Source organism: Chlamydotis macqueenii, chromosome 4, assembly GCF_036417535.1.
Source record: "Chlamydotis macqueenii isolate bChlMac1 chromosome 4, bChlMac1.mat, whole genome shotgun sequence".
Classification (NCBI taxonomy): Eukaryota; Metazoa; Chordata; class Aves; order Otidiformes; family Otididae; genus Chlamydotis; species Chlamydotis macqueenii.
Window position 1 is genome coordinate 9,242,552 of NC_141559.1, and position 17,259 is coordinate 9,259,810.

The window sequence follows — 17,259 nt, forward strand, 5'->3', positions numbered from 1 at the left end:
AAAACGCATCCCAAAGAGTGAGGATGAAAGGAAGGCTTCTCAGAGACTAGTACAAGCTCTTCACAGTCTGAAAGAGGTTTTTTGCAGCTCCTTTATCGATCGTGCTGACAGCAGCCTTTCTGAAAGGCACTGCACTGCTGGGTTACTCAAGTAAGACTGGGTCAGAGCTGAGGGCAGGGTGCTATCCACTTAAATAGATTCTGAAAAAGCTTCTTACATGCAGTGCTACAACTTTCAAGACCGGGCCTGTGCCAGAAGGTATGGGGCTCTTGGGAAGGCCCAAAATGAAACTCCTACCACCTTCATAGTTTCTCTTACCTGCTGAATGGAAGTAACTATGCACCTAGAGACTCTTCCTAAATGAACTGCCAAGAACAAAGTTTTACTCTATGGGAAGCATTAATATCACACTAGGGAATCTTTAAAACACTCAACACGTGGCGTTGAGGTGGGAAAGGAAAGTAAGGGAAACAAAAGCTTTTCAATGGAAGAGTGACAAGAAATAGATAGAAACAAGTGTAAAAGAACAATGACAGACGACTGAAAAAAAGCCTGTTACTCAATTCCGTGAAACAAGCCACTATCACAAGGGAAAGAGCAAAACTTGTCTAACCAGCAAACCTCAAAGTTGAAGTCCTCAGCAAGCGCCTTTCCTCTGCAAGTCCAGTTTGTGAGCAACATGCCAGCAGCCTCCTCGAGGAGCCAAACAGAAATGAAAGGTGATGGTATTTGTTAGGATGACGAGCTTGACTTGACCACATTCCCTTCTGTGGTTCAGACAGATGTATTTGGTCAATTTTAAGCTGCTCCGAGGACTGGGCAGACAGATGAAAGCAGGAAATCTTTTTCTTTCCTATGTCATCTGCCGTAATCGCTCTGCTGCCCCTTACCTTTATTATTAGGTGCTTGTGTCATCACTGCAATTCATGTTCTGGCAAATAACCACTACACAAGAGCTACACGACACGTTGAAATGAATATACTCAAGAGGCAACCAAGCAGGTGCCCTTCTGTGCCTCAAGGAACAAATATGCAAATGGTGTTGCTCAAAAACTTAAAATTATCTGCTGCTTTCAGCCAGGTTTCACTTTGCAGCTAGAGCCTCGCTTTAAACAGTGAATGGGATTAATAGCTCACACACAATCTTGCAGGTGGTTTGTCATAATCTCAGATGTGTATTATGCAAATACAAATAAATAAGGTACCTGGTACTTACCACCTGTGCATCCCACACCCCATTGATTGAGGAAAATCTTACTGTAGCAGACATTTGGAGCTTCTGGCCAGCATATCTGTGCTGCTTTGAAAAATCTTTGAAGTCTAGAGATTGCAGTGGATAGAGGCAGGTATCAAACTGAGAAAGCATTAGTAAAGAAGTGTGTGCAGCTGTAGGAAATAGTAACTCCCTCTGCTGTAAGCAGAAATTTTTCTTGAGGTTGCATCCATCTTGCAGGCTCCACTTGAACAGCCAGGTTTTCAGGAGCTGGCACAAACTCTTAATTCCATGTGGTGACCCACCCCTGTCTGTCCTCTAAAATGCAAATATGATGATGATCCACTGCAACAGACCTATGGGTCTATTGGTCCAAAACAACAGTTTCATCAATCACTGGTTACGCGTTGTCCATCAACTGAAGTAGAAGTTGGTTATAAACCAAAATTATACTCTTGACATTTAAGAGGAAGGACAAGAAATTATGTCAGTTAAGTCCAAGAAGGGAGCACTTGAAAAAATCAGTTAACACCTGTCAAATGTTTATAATATATACCAAAGGAGAAAACAGAGTTCAGTGCTAATTTTAGAATGCTATCTATGAAGTTTCTCAACTGTCAAAGAAAAACCTGTACACAAGAGGATTCCCACATATTGGCATCCGTAGAATACAAACGCACTATTTCCAAAATCCATAAAAGCCGGATGACTGCATGACTTCACCAGCTTTGTGCAAATTGAAGTAATAAACAACCGAAGCTCCCAGACATACACAAACCAAGAGAGCAGATCAACAGAAAAGCATGGAACAACTGTAAAATAGCAATTGGGAAGAAAAGCACAACTGAAGAAAGATTACAGTCCTTAGAAACAAGCTGTATGAATAGCCAGCGTTTTATTTATCAACAGTTTCCCAGGGGCATCAGAACAAACTGAACCAAATCCTTAAAAGTGGAAGGCGGTGGAGGTGTTTCACAGCTGTAATGCCTACCATGAAAACAGCAACTGTTTGACATTTGTGATGCAATTAGTGTCTTACTACAATTCAGGAAAGGTTTTAAAAATATTCACAAGTTACTGTACTGCAAAAAACCTAAAGGTATCGACTGTATGTGAGCAAAGCTCTTCATGAATTTCAACATAATGTTACCGATTCCCAGTACACAATCTTGTCATCGTCGGAGCTGGTGTTTTCTAGACCAAAGACCACCAATATGCCCCAGCACTGTATCAGATTGTTGCATCTGCTACATTAAAGGACTTGAATTACGACATTGTGCAGTCTTCTTCCAGTCTTTACCATGCACACAGATACAGTATCTTCATCCACCCCTTTCCTACCTGAATAAACCAGAAAATATTTATCTAAGTTTTACAAGCCTTGCTGTGCATTGGATTTTCATGCTCCAATATGAAATTTCTCCAGCAATCTTCTTAACTCCAACATTGTGTGAATGAACAATAAGTGTTTAAATATTTTCCAGATCCTTCAGGGAAGCAGCTTGTTTCTTCAGTGTGCTCATCAGGCTGAGCTGTAATGAAAAACAAGCAGACAGATTCTTATATAATTTTCTGTAAGCTCAAAGTATCAGTAGAACTTCAATATGGAAGGTGTCATGAGGGAGGGGGAACAAGCACAGAAGACTGGGAATTTGCGGTAAGCAGTAGAATGTCTATAGATTACTACAGCTTTTGTCTTATTTTAGATCCCAAAGAATTCAAGATGATGCAAAAGTAGTTAGCAGGAGTACACTTCACAGACATCTACATAGAATGCACACATTTTAAACCTGTGCAAGCATTACCCTGAATTTTTTGTTTCTTACTGAGTTACTATTATTTAATAATATGCTAAGATTTACCATAATTGAACTAGCCACAATAAAAATGTAATTTCTAGGCTCCCTACTAGTACAGCTCTAGCCTACACTGGGTTTAGTTTTACAAGCTGGATAGTGTAACGAGAATACACTATTAAGTCAGAAAGTAGCCTTCAACCCACAGACTGAGAATACAGAGAAGAGTTACCATTCTGAATCTGAGGAAGCACACATGAACATTCAATCTTCTGAGAGCTAGAATAGAATAAACACCTTGTTTCTTCAGATTCAGAACAGTGGATGTTCTCGTGGCTGTACTTTTGAAGACTGCTTTTTCCAGCCTTGAGCAGGAACAGTGCTAGTATGTCTTTTTTTTTGAGGGGCAGAGGGGGCTTGGCACTGAAGTTCTTAAGTGGCCACAAAGAAGCCATGCCTCACAGCTGGCAGCAGGAACCTCTGCCAAGCCTGAAGAAGGCAAGGCCATTCTGAAGACTGGCAATAAGATCTGGACAACAATTTAGCTGCTAAACATCTAATCGAATCTCTTTGTCATCTTCCAGAGGGAGATTGGTGTGGAACAGCTAATTATCGATGATTTCAGGAACAGCAAGACCTCTTCCTATATGGGCACTGAGGCCAGGAATTTACTCCCTTGAAAGGTGATGTGACCGTGTTTTTTAAGGAAAGACAGCACCTCAGAAATACTAGAGCTGAACAGATCCATATAACAAACAGGAGTTTAAAAAAAAAAAAAAAAAAAAAAATCACACTTTCATAGCAAACCTTCACCAGCTGGGTAGACCTTGTCCTGACAGAGAGCCTTTACAGCCAGGAAACACAGCTTATGTTATGATAGCTTGGCAGCTATGCCCATTTATTCACTGCTGTTGGGGAAAAAATGCCATTTGTCCTAATTGGACAATTTAGATCAAACATTTCCTCTCTGCAACTCACATGGGATCATCCACATTAAAAAAGCTATAATTTGCAAATGGGTTTCCTAAATCACTGTAAAAAATTAGGAGGCAGAAAGACTCCTTTACTTAATAGGAGACCAACTTGAGTAACAAATTTACTTGGTAAGAAAGTGAACCAGTGTGTAAACCCCCCACGGGATTTGCTTCAAGATGCTTGAATAGTACAGAGAAAAAGGACACTGGACGGAAAAAACTCGCCTACTGTTCGGCAGAGAAAATACACAATTATAGGTAGCACAGGGTTTAGACAATTAAAGCCCAAAGTTTTTCTCTCTCAACAGAAGAAAAAAAACCTTTCCTCCCAATTCTAATGTCTAGAAATACTGAATAGTACTGCTTAAAGTTGGAACTGAGTTTTAAGCGAACTGGAAAAAGAAAGCAGCAACAATTCAGCTCGTTAAGTGATCACAATGGTGCACAAGGAGGTCTTAGGCTCCAAAAGACAGTTTAATTAACACAAATTTAATCTGCATCAAATTTGTTTCCATAAACAAATCCATACTGTCACTTAAGCATCCTGTCAGGAGGGGGCATTTAATTGAATATGCATCAGTTTTGTGACGATGCATCCAAAATACAAGCTTGTTGTTAAAATTCTATTAGTAATAATGCACAGAAATGATCACCTCTGCCTCAAGAATTATAGAAAGTGAATATTTTTGTAATATTCCAAGGGACTTTTAAAATGCACTTGGATAACGTGTTTTTTGTTAGTTTTGTACCTTGTGAGATGCTGTAGCTGCCCTCTGTTCTGCCTGGCTCAGTCGCTGTTGAAGCCTGTTGATGTATTCTCGGTATTCCATCATTAATTTTTCATCCTGTGTAAATGAAATAGCTCATTACAAATGCAAAGTTCTTTTTACTGGATCCATACGTACTGTAGTGAAAAAGCTTACAAGAGGAACTTAACTGGAACTGTGTATCAGTTACGGTAAGACTGAAGACATACTGCTGACACACTTTAGGGAATTTCCACCTCAACTATGACATCATAGGACTTTTCCAATCAGAGTACTTTGCAGAGGAAATTTTACTCGTTTCATCATCTTGAAGTAAGATGCATAAAAGCTGACGTTTAAATCCAGGTAATTTAATTCACACAATCTTAACAATGTAAATGTTTTAGCTATATTCAAATGGAAAAAGAATATACTAGGTAATACAAATGAGATTATAATCTTGCTACGGATTTCTTCTCTTCATCAAAGGGTCTGGATAAAGTTTTTCTTAACCATTTACTTACTGAAATCTGTTGTCGCATCAGCCCCATTTTTCTCCACTAAATAACACAGCACTACAAAAACCAACCAACACAGAAGGACTTATCCTAGATAGAACTGAACGTTATCCCAGATTGATGATGCTGACAGGATAGCTGTTTTCTAAAGTGGCCATTAATTATTGAACAATGCACGTTACAAAACAACCCTGCCCCTAATCTTTAATGGATAACGCTTTTCTCTATATGCATATGTGCACAGTGTAAATTCTACTACACACACAGTATGCTGAGAATCTGATATCTCTGCATACGCTACGTTATCCATAACACAATGCCTACTCCTTTTTAGATGTATGCCTGCATAAACAGGCATATGTGACTTCAGAAACATTTTCTGATTTGTCTAAAATTGCTCATTAGTAACCTTGAAAGATGATCTCTCCTTTACCTTTTCTTGTAATTTGAGAGTAAAAGTTCATTTGTCTTCCTGCCATTTGAACATGTCAGCAGAAACAGCGGAGTCTAAAAGTTATGACTACTCCTGTCAAAAATCCTTATTTTTTCTGAATCAGCAACACAACTCATCAAAATAGGTTTCTGTTAAGATCCTAGTGTGCGTGCATCAGGTTGTATCTGAAAGTAGTTGTCATCTCAGTCATTGTCTTACCTCAGTTACTTTTTCATTTGCCATTTCCAGCTGAGAAATGAGCTCCTGGCTCCGAAGTTTTTGTTGACTCAGCTCACTTCTATTAATCACAAAAAAAGATACTGATTAACACACAATAGCGCAACAGTTATCAGGATATAATTTCATAAGTACTTGCATTGTAGGGGTTTATGGTGCATTTTTAATTACAGCGTTGCTCTTAAAACATTGATTTCAAAAGCACTAGACAGCTAGCACTTCTTCACGATGCCTATACAAAACTATAATGGCAGAGGAATGAGATTTACTTGTTTGAATCAACAGGACTTTGTCAAGAGTGTTTGACATTTTACAGAGGTTTGTTTTTCTGCTTATTGAATCTTATTTTGCAGGCAGGTTATCAAATACTCTATAAATAAAAGCTGCATTTGCACAGTACATTCGTTATTTAGATTAGCATTTAATTAGTGTCCCAAACCAGACTTCAATGTGGACATTTTCGAAGGTTCTTTGAAGTACCTAAAACCAAATCATTCTATACTTGTGAGACAGACAAAAACGTAACGCTTCATAAGGAAAAGGAAAATGCCACCTTCTTCAACCTGGTCTTTTTACTTTTATACTGAATGAGTTTTAGGGATCATGAATTTGTATAGTACTGAGGACAAAAGATATCTGGGTTATGGTAGACATCTTTGACTTGGTGCTCAAAGGAAACAGTTCTTGCCTCCTGTAATCACAAGCCATTGACAAAGAGGGATGACCAAAAATGGACAAGTCTCTGAACTTTGGTAACGTTAGCCAGAGAAAGACTCAAAACTAAATGAGCTGTCTCTAGCACACTAGCAACAGCCATCACAAAGAAACGGTGCGTGATCAAGATTCTTGCCACCAGTTTCAGCTTCTACACTGAAGTTCAAACACATGCAAGAAGAAGAATCTTCAAATCTATTCTCACTTTACCTTCCTTTCCCAAGTTGAAAGTACGCTGAAATGCAATCACCTTCATGAATATGTAGCACATTGACAATGCTCAGAAAGCTGATACCTAAACCTTTAGGTGCTCTGCCTATTACTGAAACGACATGCACTGTAATGTAAGCTAAAGCCTTTATTCTTTCTGGGGGAATGGAGGTAAGGCAGGAGATACTTGAACCTCAGATCTTCATCTTAAAAAGCCTCTGCTATTTTAATGAAGGCATTTAATTCTCAACAATAATTTACTCCTAAGAACTTTTAAACTCAGTATTTCATAAAAGTTTGGCTGAAAACTGCTGTATGGCTCTTGAAATACAAGGTTGCGATACATCTGTTAACACAAGGTTGTGAGTTTACCTGGCCAGTAGGTAACCAATCCCAGGCAGGTATCATAAAAAAAAAAAAAAAGTTCAACATCTTTTGACTAGCTGCTATAAAAATGAGAGTACATAGGCAGATATTTAAACAATGTTAAACACTTAAAATTATATATAGATTATACCTGTATTACTATATGTGAACATTTTTGTATAAAATAAGAATTAAAGATGGATTAAAATTGCAGGATCAAGATAGTATGTTAACACTGTTATTGCAATTTGTCCTCTGTAATCAATATCAAGCATCAAGACGAAGCATTTTCAATGTAGGAGCCCTAATGAACAGCTGGTTTTTTTGAAAATTCAGTTTTTATACACTGTTTTATTAGCAAAACAGAAATTTTATACAATTCCTGTCCTATCTTTTCAAATGTACCTTTTCAAAATAAACTCTCTAGAAAATTATTACAGACACTACTCCTTACAATGTGTAGACTGCTTAAGTTCAAGTTTAACTATGCTAGTAAAAAGGCTTTGAAAATAAGGAAACTTAAATGCTGACAAACTATCGTTATTGTTACGTCATCTTCTAAGACTATCCAAACAGATTAATTTTCTAAATTAAAAATTCTTAGTTACTGAAAACAATCTGTCTTCTGTAATTGCATTGAGGTGTGGAATTAGTACTCTTAGCAGCACAGCCCATAAACAGAGTTTACATGCTCATATACAGCTGTACATCAAGAAATTATTTTTCTAATTAGATCACATTGAACACGTATTTCAAGAAAACAGTTTAACCTTGTAAGCATAAGGAAATGTGATGGCTGTTGAGCCAGACATCTGATTCATTCCGATTGCTCACTCTCCCCAAAATGCACATTATAAGATTTTAATATTAAAATTGAGCAGTGACCCCAACTGCTGAATAATCAAATCAGTCCCTACTCCATATTGTCGTTGTTAAGCGAGTAGGAAACAAAAGGTGAGCTTTTAGCACTTTGGCAGACGGGTGATAAATCCACCAGCTGTAGCGAGTACCTTCTGCAAAGCTCTCGTATGACAAGTATAGCATGTGCCAGCTGTTTTTTCGGTTGAATTATGCTATAATATGCTTCAGTTACTCTTAGTAATTATGAATTTTGTATACTGCCAGTACCTGCAGCTGTCTCTCACCCTGTTAATTTTTTTCTTTAATGAACATCTTAAAATAAGCCGCTACGGCTGCCAAACATTACAGAAGTGCAGCCAAGAATAATGTTTTAGAAATGGGGAAACTTCTTCATCTCAAGATGCTGTGCAATTCACTCAATGTACTGTCCAGGATGTAGGGAGAAGAAGGCAGTCCCAGCCAACACTTCATACACAGGTACCAAAAAAGGTCATTCCTCAGAAGCAGATTCTTTTCAACTATAGAAAAGATAAAACCGAACTCCAAAATCCACACATGGCTACCGATGAGTCAGGGACTCTAACTATGACACAGAAATGTTTTGGAAGCAGAAGCTGGAACAAAGACACTCAAAATAGCTGCAACCAGATGACTTAAGCTAAGCAAAGTATTTAAATTTAAAAACAATATGGCAAGGATTCCGTTTTCGGAAGTACTGACAATTATAATTCAAGCAATTGTAAAAGAAAAAAAAAAGAAGCAATCCAGTATAGTTGTTCAAATATTATGGGTTTATGTTACAACATTTTTTTTGTAATTTCCACCCCCCCCAAAGGTTATATCTTACTACTAGACAGTAGTGGTGGATAACTAAGATGATTAATTTACAATTTGTATTGAATGTATTTGTATTGAATTTTTTTTTTAACTCTTTAGTTAAGACTTCCAAAGCTCCGCAAATGAATTGTTACAGTGAAGTAACTTCTGAAGTACTTACTCTCTTTATCATTTAAGCCAACATTTATAAATTGTCACATGTACTGTTAGTTTTGTTGATTCGGTTTATATTTCTAAAAAGAGAACAGAGTTGTTCATACCTATTGCTACCCCTACTCAGGCTAAACCATACCTTCACTGAGCAATCATCCATGTGTCCAACAGGCCAAAGTGATATTCATAGTGAACTTGAGAGAACTGTCAATTTCCTGTGACGTTTTCAAGTTATAAGATCTACCTTTTGCCCATCTGAAGTTTTCAAGGTCTACTCCACTGAAGGGCATTCTGTGGATAATTCAGTCATTTGACTGAATATGACAGTTTGCTTATCAGTGTGAATCCTGGGTTCTGATCCCTGGTCCAGAATAATGTTCAACAAAAATACGCTCTTAGTGTTGGCTACTGGTGAGGAGTCTGGTAAGGGTTTATATAAAACCGCTGGTTATCTGCCAAATCATTTCCCAATTTGCCCCAATTACTGTCTTCATTCTCAGGATTAGGACATAAAAATCTATGAAAAATACTGATAGGCCAATTAGAAGGGATTAACCATCTATTACTACTTGTATTGTGACCTCTTGTTTATTTTTTTGCTTAACCTATTTAAGGTAAGCACAGAGCAGTCAAGGTGGACTTTACATAATGAATGAATAATCTGCCCTTATTTTTTAAACTTGCATACAGTCTTTCACTTTATTTTCTTTTAGTAAATGCTGGCAGATCCAATTATCCTGGTTTTGCTTAAATCCTGTTGTCAGAACTTTCGCTCTCATCCCGTCTCAATATCCTGTATTCTGTTGTTAATGAAGTTTGTTTCCTTACAATTTACAAATTTCCTAATATTCCTTTGGTATTGCTGATTGCACTTTCTACCTCTGCTGTCATTTACTTCTCTCAGCGTAAGTCGGAAGGACGATATAGCTTTATACACAATGCTGTAAGGTAGTAAGAACAGTCCTGGCCAGTCTCTTCGCCCAAAATATGAGTATAGGAACCATTTTTCTAGATTAGAGTACTTCAGTAAAAGCAAGAGCCTTTAAAAATGTGTATGTATTTCTCATTTCTTTCAAAAGTAAATTATTTCAAATGAAAATAAGAAATGTAAGAGAAGCTCAAAGCACTTGCTACTATTACTTTACCACAGCTGTCAAAGGCAAGATCACCTAAGTCCCTTGAAGTTTTGGGACATTCAAACTAACAGTGATCTCGGAGCTACAACTATACAATTTGAAGCTCTACATCCTGTGTATCAGCAACAGCAGCAACAACAACATGGATTGCTTCTATTTCTTACCAAATTCCACACAAATTTGTGGAAAAGTAACACTGAAGATCAAAATAACTTTTTAAACATTAAATCTAACTCAAACTTGGTTATTTAGATTACTTAAACAATGTTCCAGATATAATGTGAGGAAAAAAAAAATCAAATAGAAACTGAAGTAAGTGTCAGTTACAAAAATAACAAACATAATAGTTACATTATTCACTAAGACTTAAAAGCTCTTTTGGTGTTACGAAAAATATTACCTTTTGAAATAAGTTTGCTAGTTATAGCATTTCTACACTTCTCTCCTTATTATTTTCCATTTAAATCCCTATAAAGAATGTGAAAGATGATTTTTTGCCTCTCAGAAGTCCACTTCATTCTACTGATTATTCCTAGTCAGAACTAAATTGGTGGTTCAGCCTCAGACCCTAGCAGAGGTGCAGCTATCAAGACGCAAGACCAAACCAATTCAACTAAAACTAAGTGTTAATACATTTTTCTGTCACAAAAGCCACATTTGTCTTTCAGTCTTGAGTGGATTGACCCAGCTACAGGTAAGCTCCCACCCAGTTGCTTGCGCATTTTCCCCCAGAAGAAAGGGAGGGAGAACTGGAAGGGTACAGGTGTGAAAAACCTCATGAGTCAAGAGAAAGACAGTTTAATAAGTGAAGTGAGGGGGGACGGACTGTCAAAGCAGTCACTCATCACCAGCTGACCAATGCCCCGGCAGTATCCAAACAACAGAATAATTTCCACCCAGTTTTATTGGGAAAAATGACATCATCCCTTTGGTCAGCTGGGGTCAGCTATCCTGGCTGTGTCCCCTCCCAGTCTCCTTGCTGGGGCAGCAAAGTGAGAACCAGAGAAGGCCTTGACATTATCTTAGCACTGTTCAGCAACAGCCAAAACACTGCTGTGTTACCAACACTGTTTTGGTCATAAACCTAAAACACAGCACCATACAGGGTGCTATGAAGAAAATTAACTCTAGCCAAACTAGTACAGGTCTTTAAGAAACATTAAATTCACCTTACTAAAAATATAAAATTCCCCCAAACTTGATCTGAGGGTGATAGTTTTTGTATGCGTTTATAAACACATATAAACAAATGCATATTTAATTTTTTACATGTATACACATTCTTAGAGAAAGAAACAACCTAAATTCAATAGAAAAGCCTTGAACCAACTCATCTTTAAATAAATGAGTGCTATGCCACTTTTTTTTTTTACAACCTTTAACAGTAATCATTCATTTGCATTACTATTTTATAATTGTAAATATTTGCTGTCTAATTTCACTTCAGTAAATGTCATTAGAACTCAAAGTACATCTGAAATGGATGCAAAAGTCAGAGAATACAATCATAGAATAGTTTGGGTTGGAAGGGACCTTTAAAGGTCATCTGGTCCAACCCTCCACTTTGTTTCATATTCTGCCAGACTAGACATTTTGCAGGAATAAAGAGAATAAACAGTAGCCATGAGTTGTTAGTCATGCTGCCAAGAGCAATGTACTTATTTGGAACAATGACCTATGTTGCAACAAGCATGGACCTTCTTAGTTACCTTCAAGATTGACTTTTGGCACAAGTATATTGAAGCAGAACTGGTTCATTGCCCTCTTGCAAGGTGAGGTCTATTGCCAATAAATCCTTCCAAAAGTGTACAGCATGTTAAGATGCTTAGAGGGAAGAAAACTCTTCTCAAATTAAGACTGTAATGTATTTTTATGAAGAAAATGGTGGAATTAAATCTGCAAGTATTCAATGCATTGCCTGCTGTTTCAGCACTGTTTTCTAATTCCAAGTTCAGTTTTATAGGCAACGATTACATGTTTAACTTGAACTGAGACCCAAGCATCCAAGAAAGTACTGAATAATTTTCCGTGAGGCCTGAAAGTAACAATTAAACATTTTTATTTGCAGGTTTTTCACTGATCTACTAGATTTTCATACTATTTAAAAAATCACCACTCTGCTCTACTGTTACAGGTTGCAAAATTTACTTTTCCTTCTTAATTATTTTTTAAAGTACAAACAGCCAAAGTTCACTGATGTTGCTTCATTTCTTTAAAATATTTATTTAATGCTTCCTATATGCATATGTATTACGCCTCACAAACAAAACACTGCAGACTTAAAAGATGACAAATGAGCAGCATAGAATATGGAAAAGTTAGCAGCTGCTGCTGGGAAGTTAGTAAGGAAGCCAAAATGTTTCAGACACCTTCAGATGGAAAATGAAAGTAATGAGGATAGAACTGAAAAACAGCAACAGATCATGAATTTAAGGCAAAGGAATTGGAAACTCCTACACTAACAAATGGGACACTGACTCAATGCTTATGCGAGCTACACAAACAACAAACTTCTGGTGAAATGCAATATAAAATGCTTTTATGTAAACTGCCTCCCCAGTGTACATGGATAGAACTTTGTTAGGAAGATTATAACTTCCTGAAAAACATTCGCTTATAGAGCACATTGCTATGCTGTAGGAGTAATAATTCTTATTAAGACCTGAAATTCTGTCACCCACACAATTTCTGTATTTGCTTATATATTTACAAAAATCCAACACATCAAACGGTAACTTCTTGAAGTGCCAAGGAATATCTCAGACTGTCCTCAAAATATACTAAATAATCATGATGTGCTGCTAAACTTGGACAGCTCTCTACTTAAATCCAAAAAGAATATGTTGATATCTTCATCTAAGTTCATAGCCTTTCTGCCCAGTCATGACAAGTTGAAGTTTATAAGGAAGACAGAAAGTTTTTCTTACAAGCTCACAGCTTAACTAATCTTCTCAAAACCAGATAAACTTAAAAATGTGTGTATATATGGGAAAGCGGAGTGAACATCAGCCTTTTGCTTGGACCCTGCTATAAGGCTTGGTGATACCATTTCCTGCATTAGCCCCAAGAGAACTTTCACACAGAGCTTGTAATTCAACAGATCCTGCTTACCCGGTATCAGTCTATTCTTTAGTGGTCTTGGTGACATTTCTGTTATAAATGCATTTGCTGAAAAATTATTTTGCTCTTTAAATAATCAGCAACTTTGGTTTAGTTGACAACAAAGTAAAAAGTGATTTGGCATTCTGTACTTGCATGCAAAATACTTACTCTAAATATTATTGTGATAAGATTAACATAAATATGATAATTATTCATTTATAATATAAGCATGGACTTTGCCTTGAATAACTACTACTGTGTAACTTAGGAGCTGATTTTCATGCCAAGTGCATTCTGCACTATGTAGCTTGGTATCTCGTAAAAATATAACGTGAAAAATAAGCTGGTTTAAAATTTTCTAGATAATACGTACAGGTTCTGTGATAGCCATTTATCACCATAATATCAGAGCATCACTGCACAGATTTAATTATGAAATTCCTTATGTCAGTTTAAATTACAACCTTCTAGCAGAGAACAAACTTGTTTCTATTGCCAGCTTCCTTGTTAGGTAGAACAAATGTCTGAAAAACTTCTGCTTCTAGCTTACATAGTACGTAAAAGCATCACTTATGAAATCATCTTAAAAAGTAACTGACTTTGCTTTTAGACTTGCACCAAAATATCTACTGAAGTCACAGAGAATCATGTGAACTTAGTGTGACTTACAGTTTTTAATAAGAGATGAACATTTTTTCTATTCTGCTCATCGGGCAGTATTCTCTGATATAGGATATTAAATTATTACAGGAGTTTTCCTGATGATGCCACATAGGCAGCCTCTCACAAACAGGGACATTTTCAAAATTTACTACCTATTTTTTATACAGATTCACGACGCAGACTTCTTCTCACATCTGTTATATTTTCTATGTCAGCATTTTGCTGCAGATAAATAAGGTCTAAAGCTTTTGGTCCACTATAACAGCATTTTAACACTTAACATTAAAGCCTTAAGAAGGCAAACAGCTGTTTCAGACAACTTCAATTGCAATTTTTCAACTGTAATTTCTGCCTTTTAATTGGAAGTTGGTGAACTACATTCAAATCTCATTATGAACCTAGATGCTCAAATGTGAGAATTTTTATAGTTTCATTTACAGAAAATAAACTACAAGTTTAACAGCTTAAGTTTACTTTAGCATGAAACACTACAAAGTATTTTTCTTTACTAGTTACTGCGTTTACAAAAGATGTCCAAAAAGCATTAGTAAGACATAGCTAATCACACACAGTGAAGCTACACCACTAAAACTGTCAGTGACTAAGCACAGCCCCCAATGTCTCCCAGAGGCGCTCAACATTGATGTCTACTCAAAGAGACTTGTGACTTTTTAAAGGACCATTTAGTAATCTTCGCAAAATGCAGTATATTTTAAGGCAAAATAAAGCCTGCCTGTATCTGGACAGATAAGGTAAAAACTCCCAAACGGTTTACTTAGGAAAGGTAAAAGTGATCAGAGAGATTATGTAGGACTTGTTTTTCTAGAAGAAAATGGGCAAAAATGTTATCCCTAATTGGATTTAGTATGATTTTGAACTATCTGAAAAATTTCAACTGAACCAGTTATCATAGGTAACAATTCACTTCTACTACTTAGTGTTCTAAACACTCTGACAAGGAGCTCTTGAAAAAATGAAAAGCAGATCAGTGAAGCTGCTGGTAAAAAAGGAAGGTCATTAATAAATGTTTATCAATGACTTGTATTTCAAGCAAGATGGAGCTCATAGCATTCCTCTATTTGGACAGACAATAGGTACAGCTAGTCATGACACACACTTCATGTGTCACTTCAAAGCGGAATGAAACTAGTTTCAAAGGGAAGAACTACTACACACAAGCTTGCTATTTGTGAAGTTCACTGGAGGTCAAATTCCAATACTTCTCTAAAAAAGATGGAAAACCAAGTTAGAGTAGTGGTAAGGGAGATTTGTTGTAGGCAACATTTCCAGGAAGTTATTTTCCTTGCTCAGCTTTAGAAACCTGGGTTCTAATTCCACTCACACCATTGTCATTCTGACAACTAAGACATGTCAAGCTACACCTTAAAAATTGTGACTCCAAAAATTGCATAGGATACTGGAAATATTATGATTCGAGCTGATAATATGTCACATATTATCATTACAATAACAAAACATGAAAAATCCAAAGATCACTCCAAAGGAATAAAAGCTAGAAATCACAGGTTTCCAATTTTAATAGGGCAAAAACTTTGCTTCCTTATTAACATGATAGTAAGTAACTTCTAAAATCAATCTGAGCAAAGAATGCACATGAGTGCAGCCTGTGCTTTAAGTTACTAAAGTTAAAGGGTCATTTCAAAGTTCTCAGAGCTGCATACACTGAGTTTTTCTTCTAAAAAACACTGAATGCACTTCCTAAAAGATAATTATATATGCAATGTTATAGTCTTCTCTAACTATTTCAATTTTAAATAAATGAAATATAAGAAATCAGGCTTCCTAGTTCAGAAGTTACTATGTACTCATCTGTCAATCTCCTCCAATTTTCAACCGATTTTGAAGACAAAGATTTTGAGCACATAAATGTCCAAAGTTCTATAAAAATATTAGGCTAATTTAGTCTCTAATTTATAGTCTACTTGATCTAACTGACAGAGTTTCCTGAGCTTAGAAATCAAATAAAGCATGAGGCAAACATATCTTTGCTTCTGTTGAGAGGAAGCACATTTAAAACTTGGCCTCCTACAAGCACCAGCTAGCTGGCTAACCAGAGTGAGTGAGCGTGTGTCTCAACCAAGATGAATGCAGATGTCTTATCTGCTTATTTCATAAAGTGATCCATGTGGATTCTTAACATTTTTAAATGGATATTAACATACAAATAGAAGCAAACAGTCTATAGCAGTACACATTTAAAACAAAAATAAGTTTGTAGAATTTATTTCACACATAACTTGCAAATGGCTAATTTCTCATTGGGATACTTCCTTCTCTACTCATTTCCAATAACGTCACTATCTTTTCTACACTTGTTCATGACTACCTGTATATAGGCTCACAGGCACCATAGGTGCTTGTATTCCCCAGCGTTTAGGAATGATGTGCAATCTTTATCTCTCTCTGTTTCATGAGATGCTCTTGTTATCATGCACTTTCAAAACTGAAAATATTCTTACATTCTGTGCTGAGAATTCAAGTATCAGCTAGTTACATGGCAACCTGAATGAATTAAGAGAAAAGTAAAGTTTTTATATTGTGTTTTTGCTTAGGGCAATCACACAACTCATTTGTATCCTTACTTATGACAGTAGCTGCTCAAAGGAGAACATTAGATGTGCGTCCCAATAGCTTTTTTTCCCAGCTTATTTTAGAAGTCTGGAGACTTACTCCACAAATGATTTTATAGTCACTGTTCTGAATAGTTACAAATATAGAGGTTTTCATAATCCAAAGCCAAAATTCTCTAAATTGAGTGTACTGTACCTTGAAAGGGAAAATTAAAAGTAACATATTCCATTTACTTTTTGTCATTACAAAATTTACACACATCAACAAAATGTGAAATTTTTACTTCAGTGCTAACTTAACAAAAGGTATCAAAATTCTCTTTCTTGTTTTGCTAGAAGCACATCATCTAGTCTGGATGGTTTGCTCTTTGTGGTTTTTCACCACAGGTCTACTGCCATACACCAAACAGCAAATAAAAATGTAACAGCTTCCAGAAGAGCAACAAAATTGCACTTACTTTAGCTTACTGATCTTGGCTTCTGCAGTTTCAGTAAGATGTTTTGTTTCTTCTTTCCACCGATTTGTTGCTTTTTGCTGAGCTACTAACAGACGTCTAAGTTCAGCAGTAGACTTTAGACTGGAGTCTTCCATTTCCTTAAGTTGAGCTTCATATCCATGTTCTTTCACAGCATGCTCATGCTCCATTGTGCTTATCTAGAAAAAACAGAAATCAGGTACAATCAAGTCTCTTACTTTTTACTTTGTTTT

General features: G+C 36.5%; 1 protein-coding gene across 2 annotated transcripts in view; it reads right to left on the reverse strand.

Moving 5' to 3' along the window:
• Nucleotides 1-2,089: 2,089 nt before the first annotated feature.
• Nucleotides 2,090-17,259, reverse strand: part of SCLT1 (sodium channel and clathrin linker 1) — a 41,135-nt gene continuing 25,965 nt past the window's right edge. For both annotated transcript variants that reach the window (XM_086746448.1, XM_086746449.1), the window contains 4 exons: nucleotides 17,009-17,205; nucleotides 5,900-5,978; nucleotides 4,733-4,828; nucleotides 2,090-2,745 (listed from right to left, as the gene is read on the reverse strand). In XM_086746448.1, coding sequence (XP_086602574.1) covers nucleotides 2,683-2,745; nucleotides 4,733-4,828; nucleotides 5,900-5,978; nucleotides 17,009-17,205 — 435 coding nt within the window. In that variant the 3' untranslated portion in view covers nucleotides 2,090-2,682. The remainder of the gene's footprint in view (nucleotides 2,746-4,732; nucleotides 4,829-5,899; nucleotides 5,979-17,008; nucleotides 17,206-17,259) is intronic.